The 13,072-nt window shown below is 46.6% G+C and overlaps 1 protein-coding gene across 1 annotated transcript; it reads left to right on the top strand.

The window, feature by feature from the left end:
- The first annotated feature begins 1,728 nt into the window (after window positions 1-1,728).
- LOC123156542 (protein HESO1) lies at window positions 1,729-11,212 on the top strand. Its single transcript, XM_044574692.1, has 10 exons — window positions 1,729-1,935; window positions 2,311-2,342; window positions 2,967-3,152; window positions 3,873-4,052; window positions 8,488-8,672; window positions 8,784-8,879; window positions 9,069-9,114; window positions 9,242-9,348; window positions 9,956-10,057; window positions 10,144-11,212. Exons 1-10 carry the CDS (start codon window positions 1,862-1,864, stop codon window positions 10,825-10,827), a joined length of 1,692 nt encoding a protein of 563 aa, XP_044430627.1. The 5' UTR covers window positions 1,729-1,861; the 3' UTR covers window positions 10,828-11,212.
- Window positions 11,213-13,072: the final 1,860 nt, after the last annotated feature.

Raw genomic sequence — 13,072 nt, 5'->3', positions numbered from 1 at the left:
CCAGTTGGGTGTCATGGGATGTCATGACGAGACCGAAATATATGGGGGGCCTCGGATTCAGAGACATGGAGATATTTAACCTAGCACTTCTTGCACGGCAGGCTTGGCGCACAATGGTTTTGGAGTCCTCATTAAGCTCCAGGATCCTAAAATCAGTTTATTTCCCAAACTGTTCATTGCTAGACGCAGAGCTGGGGGCTCACCCATCGCAGATTTGGAGGGCCATTTTGGATGGCCGAGACATTTTGGCACAAGGCTTGATTAGGAGGATTGGAGATGGAGAAACCACAGACATTTGGGAACACAACTGGATACCGAGGGAGAGTTTCAAAAGACCTATAACTTCTCTGGTGCAGCATCCTCCTACTAGAGTGGCGCAACTCATCAGTGCATCTTCTGCGTCTTGGGATGAAGGACTAGTCCGGTCCATTTTCACTCCCTTTGATTCTGAGGAAATCCTAAAGATACCACTGTGTATGCGTACAGTTTCAGACTTCTGGGCATGGCACGAGGAACGACGTGGTATTTTCAGTGTTGGCTCGGCACACCGTATGATTTTGAGAACAAAAATCAATCAAGAGGCATGGCTGCATGAAACGGAAGGATCATCATTTGTTCAGCATGAAAGCAAGGATTGGAGCAGCATTTGGCACATCCAAGTACCTTCAAAGCTTAGGATGTTCGTTTGGAGGTTAGCTAGACAGTCTATGCCCTGCGGTGAGTTGTTTATGCGTCGCCATATGTCGACAGAAGATACATGCAATCTCTGCGGGGCAAGAGACACATGGAAGCATGCGTTACTGACATGTCCGATGTCCAGCAGTGTATGGGCGCTGGCCCCTGAACATCTGGTGCAACACCTTGTTGATCGCCAAGAGGAGAGCCCAAAGGACTGGCTTTTTGTGCTACATGATATACTGAGTAAGGGAGATTTTGTTCGGCTTGTTGTCACGTTGTGGGCAATTTGGGGAGCGAGAAGGAAAGCAATCCACGAGGCCATATTCCAGTCACCATTATCTATACATGGTTTCATCACGCGATACCTGGCTGAGCTTCAAGTGTTGAATACTGTATCGTCGAAGCCGGCGGTAGCAAAGCCCGTTAGATCGACTATCTGGCAACCGCCGGTAGCGGACAGTGCAAAAGTAAATGTGGATGCTGCAGTATCTCAAAACAGAAGATATGGAGCCGTGGGTGCGATAAGCAGGAGCGCGGATGGATCGTTCCTGGGAGCCTCAGCCCTAGTGTTCAGACATGTTTCAGAACCGGAGACGTTGGAAGCATTAGCCATTCGAGAAGCCCTTGCACTATCAGATGATCTATACTTGCGGAGGATCCATGTGGCGTCTGACTGCAAAGTGGTGGTTGAGGACATTACGAAGGAGAATGCATCTCGGTATGGAGCAACCATACATGAAATAATAGATCACTCGTCGTTTTTTGATTTTTGTAAGCTTAGCCATGAATTTAGGAGCTCAAATTATGAGGCTCACAATTTAGCGAAGCATGCACTTTCTCTAGGGGTTGGCCGCCATGTTTGGTTAGGCCAGCCCGGAGATCTTCCGTTCGTCCCTGTAAACATTGTGACGGTTTAATAAAAGCTTCGCGAGATTGTCTCAAAAAAAAAAACCCTATGAATCCTCAAAATCATCTCAAGAAAAAAAAACCATATGAATCCACAAAAAAGAAAAAAAAACCCTATGTGACCGGAGCCGTGGGGTCCACCCGTCAGCGACTTGCTGGCTATTCGTAGGCTTTGCGGTTTTGTTGACCTTTCCACCGGTGACCTCCTTACCCTGCCGGCTCGCCAGCGTCGCCGATCCCGCCGGCTTCCGGCCGCCGGCTCTCTCCGTCCCACTCCATGGCGTTGGTGACCGTTACGCCTCTTTCCGCGCCCGAACCCGAGCCCTCAGCTCGCCCCGACAACCTTCCCCGGTCAGCTTCGCTCCCCTCTTCCTCCCCTTGCTTAGAGCTGTTTTATTGCCGTTCATATTCTAGATTGAATTCTGATGAGGTTTCCGTTTGTTAGATTGAATTATAGCCGAGACCAAACTGTAGCCACAGGAAGGCAGGATTTTATTTGGTTGGTCGAAAAGATGTTTTTTTACTTGTTCGATTAAATTCGAAGTCAGATTTTGGGTGGACTTTAGATACAGTCTGTTATTAGTTGAAAAAAAGATGTGTGCTTGCGCTTGAGAAATTGCTGCCACGTGTTACTGTTCATATATGAATATGTACTAGGCTGGTGATGAAGAAATTTTCTGTTCTGTGATGTGTAACGCGAACTTCCTTTTCTCTGGAATCCTGCAGGCCCAGCGTGGCAATTTCATGGGATACCCAAGGTACCGTCTCTCTTTCTGGTGGCTCTCTGAAGCTTAGCAAACGGAAGATTCTATTCAGTGTTCATCCTTTATTCTCTATTTATGGAGTAGACCGCGGTGGAGAGCAATGTGGGCATGTAATCCATCGTGTAGAATTATTACATGGAGCTGTACCAACTGTGATGCAGTTTGGAAGGACCTTCCTTCTGCTACTGTAGAAAGTTCTGGTAGTCGGTTGGTCGGTCATGAACCCCAATTCTATTGGATGGTAAAGTGCGGGCTGACGTATGCTATATCCTTTGAATTGTGTGTTGGATCCAATAGTGTATACTAAAGTAGCTCATTAAATCTTGTGGGATCTAACGAGCCATAGTAGGTTCGTTGTGCACTTATTTTAATTCTCTATTTTCCTTTGGCGAAGTTATTTTCCTTGTCGCTTCTGTAGACTTTCCAAAGGTGTACAAATGTAACGTCTTTCCGTTTAAAGCACAAATATAACCTCGCTGAGCTTTGAAATTCCCAAACAGTTGGGGTGGTGTCTTTTAGCATACTTGTGACCTGCAATTGGGCTTCAGCTGCATGATTTGCTGTTGCCATTTACATTAGGTGTGGTACTGTCTGATTTCAATTTTGGATTACGTGCAGCTCTATGCAAGCATGCGGAAACCTGCGAGTTGGGATCAGAGGCATTCCTGATTGATCCTGCTCTGCTTCCAACTCTAGAAGGTCTACTTCTAGAAACATATGCGATGTTGCGCCCAAAGCCAGTTGAGTATGAGCAACGACGTACTATGATAGACGTCTTCAACAAAATTGCCAAAGATATTTTTGGTAAGAGATGTTCCTGTCTGTTACCATTTGGGTCAAGAAATTATACTATCGAACTTTCTGTATTTTCAATTATTATGCCTAATTGTTGTTAACATGTACAGTAAAATTTTATAGATATGTATACGGATTGAAATCATCACATTCATGCCTGGTTTTAGAACACCTGTGATCTTATAGATTACATGCAGATGTTCAAGTATGTGAGTTCACTGGCAGTCAAGCAAAGATGCAAATACTTAAGTAACAGTGTCTCACTATTTCAGATACCTGCCAGCTAAGATGAATATGTGACAACTGCAGATTTCACCATGCACTTCATTTATGGAAGCTTATGCCTTGATGAGTTGATGTACTAGGAATATATTGGTAGGACATAAAGAGTCCTTTTGTTGTATTCTGTAAAGAAATATAAGAGCATTTAGGGAGTACATTATAGAGCATGAGGGAAAAAGTACATTCTGAAATCTGAGCATACATCTTTTGTGCCTGTTGGGTTAGTGGTATTTGGTTTTGATTTTTTAAGTGTATTAAATTCCAACGGAGTCAACCTCTTCTTTGAGGTAGTTGATTAGTTAATGCCAGTACATGTTCTCCAAATTTTTATATGTAACAGGCTATCACTATCCTGATATTATTTTTACTAGGAAGGTTTTGTCTCCCATATGAATATATGAAATTTGCGTGATGGTGTGACCTATTTCTTGTGATGTTTGATTTCAGGTAAAAAAGATGATTTTCCAGTTGTGGAACCGTTTGGGTCATTCACAATGGATCTATTTACTACTAAAAGTGATCTTGATCTCTCTGTCAACTTTAGCAATGATATGGATGGTCAATTTGCTCGCAAGGACAAGATTTCTGTTATTAGAAAGTTCGCAAAAGTCCTACATAAGCATCAGAGTAATTACTACTGTCTTATCTTCATATCTCTCCTAGCATTTGTATGTCCACTCATCTTTCATTGGAGATTCAAGTTCATTAAACACACATTCATAAATTGTCATTCCATCTTATTTACAAAATTATATATTGGACCTGATAGATTTAAAGAAGGGACGTAGACTGGCATAGCGATTGCATACATCATGTGTGAAGATCTTGAGGTTACCATAATTTTTTCTAAAAGTACATAGCTACAGAAGTAACCGTAAGAGAAACTGCTCATGCAATAAAATGATGCTCATCTTCTACTTAGCTTGCACCGCATGTGTAGGCAACAGTTTTATGATGCGTTATGGCACTGCAATATAACATTTGCTGAAAACACCGACACATAAACACTATTAGGTGCATGCCAAAATCGTTTTGAAAGAAAAGTTCAGAACTGTTATGGCGCTGCTAGAAGGAGGGCGCGAGAGGGCTGGCCGGGGGCCTTTTTGCCCACGGCCGGGCAAGAGGGAAGGGATTTCCTTCTTAATTCTTGCTTGATTAGATTGATACATCTCCTCTCTTTATATAGAGAGGTTTACTTGACTCCCAAGCAAGGGATACATCTCCTCTCTTTATATAGAGAGGTTTACTTGACTCCCAAGCAAGGCTTACTTGACCCCTAAGCAAGCGATCCTTATCTCTAATAAACCCTAAGACTAACGGGCTATACCGCCAGCCCAGACCCATTACGCCCATTACGTACTCTAACACTACACCCCACCTGGACATGCAGCTTGTCCTCGAGCTGCAGCCTAACCAACTTATAACCATGACTCGACGCAACACAAACCTAACACCTAAAAACAAGCCTTTTACATCTCGGCTTGTTTTATTACTCTCAACCTGAAATGGACAGGGATGCTTTATTTTGGAGCCCTTAACAAAAAGTGGACACCATCCGCACGTCGGACGTGCACGCGTACAGCCACCTGGATCCCATGGACACCATCTGGACAAAAGGAGTGCATGTGTATGGCCACCTGGAAGTGGTCGCAAGAGCGACCAGCAGAGGCGCCCTCGCGGCGGCCGGCGGAATGCAGTGGTGCTACGTGGTGCGCTCCTGTCGGTGATACCCTGGCTTCTCCCCGCCGGAAAAACAGCATGCCCACCGCCCATGGGGGAAACTGCATGCCCAAGATCCCCGACGCAGTGGACGAGATCGAGGTCCTTTGCGCAGCGAAGGGCAACTTGGAGGAGCGGCAGCTGCAGACCACGCATCTCCCGCACACGCCGACGCGCTAGGAGGCCACGCGCAGCAGCCTGCAGCCTCATCGCCGCCGACACGTGGTGGGTAGCGATCCAAGACGGAAGCGGTGACAGCGATGGTGGGAACTTGATCTGTTGGATGGGGACGCCCTGGGACGGCGGCGGCGCTGATGGGAACGAGGTTGTCGCAGTCCCGTCGTAGGGCATCCCATACTGGTACGAGATGACCGGCGCCGTGGTTGCGGTCGATGCGGGGACGGAGCTGACCGGCGGTGGCTGCTGCAACTGCAGCGGCAGAGCGCCGGGCGCGACGGAGGCCGCTAGGAGCGGCGGCTGCCACTGCAGCCAGGGCGGGGCGGTGGATGGCAGCTGCAGCGGCCTGGCGAGCGCGGCGGATGCCGCTGGGTGTGGCGGCTGCCACGGCAGCCACGGCGGTGCAGCCGGGTGCGGCCCGTAGGACCCGGCCAAGAACATGCGGATCTCCTGGACCGCCAGGGTTAGGTCCTGCAGCGCCCCGGACACCTCCTCCGGGGTGAGGACGGCGGGAGCGGGCGCGAGGTGACCGGCAGCGGAAGAGACGGGTTTGGGCGGCGGTGAAGACATGATCGAACCGAAGCTAGCTGATACCAAACTGTTATGGCGCTGCTAGAAGGAGGGCGCGAGAGGGCCGGCCGGGGGCCTTTTTGCCCACGGCCGGGCAAGAGGGAAGGGATTTCCTTCTTAATTCTTGCTTGATTAGATTGATACATCTCCTCTCTTTATATAGAGAGGCTTACTTGACTCCCAAGCAAGGCTTACTTGACCCCTAAGCAAGCGATACTTATCTCTAATAAACCCTAAGACTAACGGGCTATACTGCCAGCCCAGGCCCATTAGGCCCATTACGTACTCTTAACAAGAACTGTATCATGTAATGCATATTATTGACAACCTTAGTTTGGTGTCTACGCGAGTTTCATATTTAGCCCTGCAGAATGTTAATCTGGATTCATCCCGTTGAAAGCCAAAATGTTCTAAATGCGAAATCGTTATATGCAGTAAGCCTACAGTTTTGCTAATTCGAGGGGCATTTTTTTCATAGAATCCTATATACCTGAGAGAGTGATCCCCATTTCTTCTATTTATCTCAAGATGCAACTATGCCACCTCAACATCCAACCGTGCATGCAAAAAAGGCCACCTCAACATGCTAACATCCATGAGGAATGATCCACCACAACATGCACCCATGCATGTGAATATTATTACACTAATTATATTCCATAACTATCTTAAATGTATACAATAATCAAATATTGTTCCAACTTGATCAAATATATAGCAAATAATTCCCCCAACAATGTGGCGGGTATCATCTAGTTCCACCAATACCTGGGGTCATAATTTATCTATCTATATCTATATCTATACCTCTATATCTTCTCTACTAATAAAGCAAGGTGCGTTTCTCCGAATTTTTGATCCGTTCACCCATATTATTATTTTTGATTTATAAATTGATCAGTGCCGTTATTGGGCCACGTTCATTGTAAGTGAAAAAACGTTTCGTGGGTTGTTCTCCCGATCCTCTCACATGAGGTGCCCTGTTTTCTTGCTTGAGGTGGCGGCCGGCCCAGTCAAAAAAAATTGGCGTGGGTGTGGAGCCCAAAGGGTACATCCAACTGAGCTACCCCATACTATGTGTACAAGTAATGGTTCTTTTGCTTATTAAAAATACCACCTCGCTTCCTTGCATCCTTTCCTACCAATTTATATACGTCTTAATTCGTAATCATCAACAAGCAGTCGCTGCAATACAAGGATAATGGGCTTTGCATGGGCCAATGGGAGAGAGATAAAGATAATGAGGCGTTACAACCAGCAGCGCCAATCATAGCGGCCACCGTGAATGAGCAAAAGAAAAAGAGTCACAACCTTGTGACGATGGATAGGATGTGGCTTGCCGTGTGCATGCTAGGCAACGAGTCGTGCTGAGAACCTATAAATCGGTCATGCATCGGCGCTCGTGGGCTAATTAAACGGAATTCTATGAGACATGCAATTAATTGAGCACAATGCACGTGCATGATGTGTGCTGGTTGTGTGCTAAATAAACAGGAGACATGCATAATTAAAGGATCACATTGGTTCGTATGAGTGACTAGGCTGATATGGCTAACTAATTAACGACATAATTAAAGGAGATCGATGCACATGCATGATGATGTTGGCGAATTAAACAGCTTGAGGGTTGTATTGAGGGTCCCTTTGGCGTTGTGCTTTCACATACAATTATCACTAAATTTGAGTAGACCTAAGAGTGCTCCCCAGTGCATTACATCTTAGGTTATATCATACTCCCTCTGTCTGGAAACACTTGTCGCTCAAACGGATGTATCTAGCACGTCTAGATACATCCGTTGAGCGACAAGTATTTCCGGACGGAGGTAGTATGTGTTAAATATTTATATAGATATAGCCTCTATAATGGATTGCATCTTATTTTTGCTGTCGGCGCTATTTCACGAATGATGAGTGGTTGATAAACCTCGGTAGGTGAACCTCCTTGCCACCGAGTGGCACCATCTGGTTGTTGTTCTGTGGCGTTGTTGGCCGTTTTGGTGGACTGCGCAACTACCGTTTTCTTCGTAGTGTGGCATAAGGCGTTGTGTTTGCACATACGTGTCTCACTAAATATAAGTATATACAAGTATACATCATTTTTTTCTCCCGTTGCAACTACCGTTATACATCAATTTTTTTCTCCCGTTGCAACTACCGTTTTCTTTGTAGTGTGGCATAAGGCGTTGTGTTTACACATACATGTCTCACTAAATATAAGTATATATCATTTTTTTCTACCGTTGCAATGCACGGACATGTGTGCTAGTTATTTTATAATGTCCAGTTTATGTAAAAAAACAAAGATTTAAAATTTTATCCATTTCTTGTGTTGTCTCTTTGTATAAACTGCAAGATATGACATGTACCAAACATGTAAAATCGGAAGAATTATAATTGGCTATATTGAACAAGTTTCATTCGAGGCAAGGCTGCCTGTCATTTACAATTCAATAGCATCAGCATTGCTTGGATAGATGTCCGCAAACTGTGTAGTCCATTTCGTGTTGGGCATATAACCAACTGCTTAGTAGAAGCCTTTTGTTGCTACTGTCGATGTCTTCCTTACTTCTTATCTTTCTTGTATTGTCAATTTCAGGCCGTGGTCGTTGTTATGGGGTTTTACCTGTTTTAAGTGCTATAGTTCCTGTACTGAAGGTTACTGATAAGGGAACTGGGGTTGAATGTGATATTTCAGTCGAAAACAAAGATGGCATGTCAAGATCGATGATATTTAAACTTGTTTCTTCAATTGATGAAAGATTTCAGATACTTTGTTATCTGGTATTTCAATCCTGTCTTGTTGTTTATTTTTGGAAAGTATAACTAGCATTATACTCCCCTTGAAGTTATCTACCTAAAAGATATGACAATTATTTTCTGTTTATTCTGCAGATGAAGTTCTGGGCTAAGACACATGATGTTAATTGTCCCAAAGATCGAACGATGAGCTCGATGGCAATTATCTCCTTAGTTGCTTTCCATTTACAGGTAAATTGAGATTGTTACCTTTATTTGATTTTCTGTTCAAACTTCACGATCGGAGTACATTGGATATAGCTTAGCTGTTGTATAGAATTTTCCATTAGAGGGGCCCAGGCTGAGACTTGAGGCTTAATTATTTTTCTTTTTGAACAAAAATAAATGAGTGCACTTATGAATTGTAAATGTGGAGGGCAGACCCGGCATCCTCCAATATTACCTGCATTTTCCGGCTTACTGAAAGGTACCTCCTCTATTGATGTACATGTCATTCTTTTTGGCTCTTTGCAACTACATTTGCTGTTGTCATATTTTTATCATCTGATTACTGATTAAAAACTAACAGTAAGATATTTTATACCCATTTATAGATGGTGCAGACTTTGCAAGTGTCCAGAGAAACGTTGTGCTATTCAAGGGGTTTGGGAGCACTAATAAAGAATCCGTTGCTGAACTTTTTGTATCACTAATGAGTAAAGTGAGTTCTTTATAGTTTGCTTCAATTTTTGATAGGAAGATATCAGGTGCAAAAGCACAATTTGGTGCACCCTTGTTTTTTTGTCGATGAATGTACTTTTGACAATGTTCCTATTACACTTCCAGTTAATGTAGCCTTAGCCTCCTGCTGCAAACATCTCCACTTGATCTTAACTTCAGCACATGTTCAGCCTACCTGACCCTGCTGGAATGGGATGACATTTTTTTTTTGGGCGGGAATGGGATGACATTGTTCAGTTGAGCTATGACATTGTTGTCATTTGCCCTTCAGAACATTTTCCTGTGAAATATGGTGATCAAGTAACCTGATTATTCAATATAGTGACCCTGTTTCCTCAGAGAACATGATTAAACCACCTGATTCCATTGTGCAGTGTATAGCTTGTCCTCGTTTAACGCACAGCTGTTTTTAGCTCCTTTTTTCTGGCTATGTGCATGTGGCTACGTATGGGCACCTTGCAAAAATAAATAAAATAAATGCAATTGTTCATTCATGCCACATAGCTCGCATCCTAGTTTCATCGTGGCCTCATCTTGACTTTTCAATGGTCAACATGCTCAAATATACTCTGTCTTCTCTTGTGCAGCTACTAGCAGTAAAGGATTTATGGGAGCAAGGGCTTTGTGCCAGCAATTTTGATGGATTCTGGATCTCAAAGACCTGGAACAGAGGAATTGGTAACTTGAGTGTAAGTTTTGTGTGAATTCGGATTGTGACTTCTCAATAAATCCTGCAGAGCATTGTTTATTTGATTTGATACGTTCATTTTTGCAGGTGGAAGACTTCTTGGACAGATCTCAGAATTTTGCCAGATCAGTAGGGAAGGTGGAGATGCAGAACATCTGTGAATGCCTAAAGGATACTGTTTCCAAATTGACTGATTTCTTTAGGGGTAAAATTGATGCACCGACACTGAAGATCCTCATTTTTGGGGCGTTAAATCAGGATGTGCCAGTCAGTCACCCCAGTCCAAAACATGTTAAGAGCAAGAGGAAGAGGGAGTTGCGACATGACCCCGGAAACAGTGAGAAGCAGCAAAAGAAAGTGAAGCACGCTGCACAACGTGGCCGCGCTGCTAACAGGACTGATTCTATTTTACCAACTCCCACTGTATTTATGCCTCATGTGCATCAAGTAGGTTCTACCCAACCATTTAATCAGATTGTGCATCCATCTCAGCTTCCGATTCCTCCTCGGCTTTCCTATGGGTTGCCACAAGCACACTTTCATCCAGGTCCTCATATGATAGGACAACCTCATGGTAGTTTCATCTACTCGACGGATCCTGGGATTCAACTGCAGCAGCAAGCCCGGCATATGTTTGTTCCTTTGCCAGTCCACCAGCCAGCGATTAATAGGTCGTTCCACCCCCATGGTTTCAACGGGGCACATGAGGTCCTGTATGATGACAATAGCTGGTTACCTTACGGAATCAATCCGAATTACAGGAGGGTATGACAGGTGCAGCAGCTTGATGGGGCGGTGTAGCCAGCTAATTGGTGGGGAATTGTGATGTTGATGTGTTGTAGAATGAAATGTGAATTAGCATTCATGTAACAAGTTGTTGTTTTGTCCAAAGTGACGGCGAAAGGGAAACCGAAAGCTTTTCTATGTTGGTCTGCGGTGAGCAGATTGTAAGTTTATTCTACACTTGGTAATTGCTCAGCGTTGAAATATTTTTGGTTAGGAGCCTGGGTGAAGATTTGAGATGGCCAGGTAGATAGCGCTGCAGCAAAGAACAAACTAGAGTAGCTGCTGCTAACTGTTTGCCCATGTCTGTTTTGTAATGAATGAGTGAACCTATGAGTTCGTATGAAGCAACTGTTGTAATGCAGTTGTATCAGCTTGATTGGTTCTCTGCTGTCATCATCCTTACTACTAGGTAGGAAGTGCGGCTTGCCGTTGCTGCCGGGTACAGTCGTATCCAACCCAGTAATAGTCACTGGACCATCGCAAGTACAAAAAATTACAATGATATTGGTTCAGTACAATGCCATACACAAAATCATTATCCATGAACTGACCAGATAGGAAGTGCGCCCAGCCAGATAAGAAGTGCGTCCAGCCGCACCCCATACATCCCCGTTTTAGCTAACCCGGTAGCAAACATTATATAAAGGCGGGTGAAAATGCAAAGCGAAGAGATAGGTATATTTGACTGGTGATAGACAATTTTCACTTGGAAGTGATGATCATCACGATATACAAACATCAATTATATGCACACATAACTATCCAAGCACCGGAGATACACAAAGCAAAAGTTTAATGCAAAGCGTCTTTTTTGTGTATGACCGAAAAAGGCTTTCGCTCCGCTTTATATATAAAGCCACGACCAGAGATACAAATCCGGATACAACACGCTACCACCCCACACAACACACACATCCAAGACAATATACAAGGGTGCGGATGCACCGCAACACTATCCAATCGACCACCAAGCATACTACAGATGGGCCAAAAGGAACTACTTGGGGCCGACGAGGACCTCCCGAGACCTAGCCACCGAGAAGTGAAGCGGGACAGTGACGAAGCATGGAGTCCAAGGCGGTGCCTTCAAGAAGGGCACGACACCGGTAGCCGCCACCGCCCGACCCTGAGGATCAAGTTTTCACCCGGAGCAACGTGGAGAGAAGAGAACACCACGACGGAGCTTTCATGAAAGAAACGACGCCCGTGGCCGCCGCCACCGTCGGCCGAAGAAGACCGGGCAAGTTATGCACTGTGGTGTTAACCCTCCGCCAAACCACCATGCTACGCCAAACATCACCAACCATGCCACCCGCATGACCATGGCTGCCCGACCGCACCCAAGACACGCGCTCCGCCCATGAACACCGCGTCTCCCGCCGCCAGGGCCGCCGCCCTGCATCCAAGCAACTATGAGAACGCCCAAAGGCCTTGGCTTTGGCCTGACTCGCAGCATCCGCCAATGGAGCAGCCAACAGCCGCCCTGCCTTGAACATCGCCAGAGGGCACACGACCGAGGAAAGGGGGAGGAGGAGCGGACACGTCCGGACCGGTGCACCCCCGCACCGGCGACGAGTGGCCCGACATCGGGGCCTCCCATCCCTCCTAAAAACTCCCCACCGGACACACCCCGTGTCGCCTCACCGTGGCGGCCGACGTGAGGCCACCAAAAACAGCCTGCCCAGCCATCGACAAGGAGCATGAAGCCACCCCTCACCCTCAGCCAAGAGCACTCACCGGAGAGCCATCTCGCGCCGCTCGCCGTTGTCCAGGGGCCGAAACAGGGGAGGCCCGAATGGAGCTCGGCCAGCACGCACCACCAGCATGCGCTCCCGCCGCGAGCCCAACCACCGCACTGCACGCAGCAGCAGAAGCGCCCGCACCTGCCGGCAAGGCGCCGCGCGTCGCCCGCGCCCGCCGGACCGCCAGATCTGGCCGCCACCGCAGCCACGAGCGCGAGCCACCCCGTGCAGCCCACCGCGCCGCCACCAAGCCCTCTCTACCCCGCCGCCAGGGCATGCCGCCGCGCCTCCGCGCCTCGCACCAGCGCGAAGCACCGTCGTCCGCCGCCGCCCTGCGCCAACAGCCTTCGAGCAGGATGAAGAAGAGCCCCGTCGCCACCGGCGCCGGCGGGCTTTGCCCGGCAGCGTGGTCCGGCGGCGGCGAGGGAGGGAAGGGACGAGGGGAGGCCCGAAGCCGGCGGCTAGGGTTCCCCCCGGTCGCCACACGT

This window comes from Triticum aestivum, chromosome 7B, assembly GCF_018294505.1.
Source record: "Triticum aestivum cultivar Chinese Spring chromosome 7B, IWGSC CS RefSeq v2.1, whole genome shotgun sequence".
NCBI classification, from domain to species: domain Eukaryota; kingdom Viridiplantae; phylum Streptophyta; class Magnoliopsida; order Poales; family Poaceae; genus Triticum; species Triticum aestivum.
This window is presented reverse-complemented; position numbering and strand designations above follow the sequence as displayed.

What these genes read in the sequence shown, in the direction of transcription:
- LOC123156542 (XM_044574692.1), top strand. Translation starts at nt 1,862, where the DNA reads ATGGCGTTGGTGACCGTTACGCCTCTTTCCGCGCCCGAACCCGAGCCC. An exon ending in TAGTTGCTTTCCATTTACAG is followed by an intron (nt 8,880 to 9,068) that starts GTAAATTGAGAT and finishes TGTGGAGGGCAG; the next exon opens with ACCCGGCATCCTCCAATATT. An exon ending in ATTTTCCGGCTTACTGAAAG is followed by an intron (nt 9,115 to 9,241) that starts GTACCTCCTCTA and finishes ACCCATTTATAG; the next exon opens with ATGGTGCAGACTTTGCAAGT.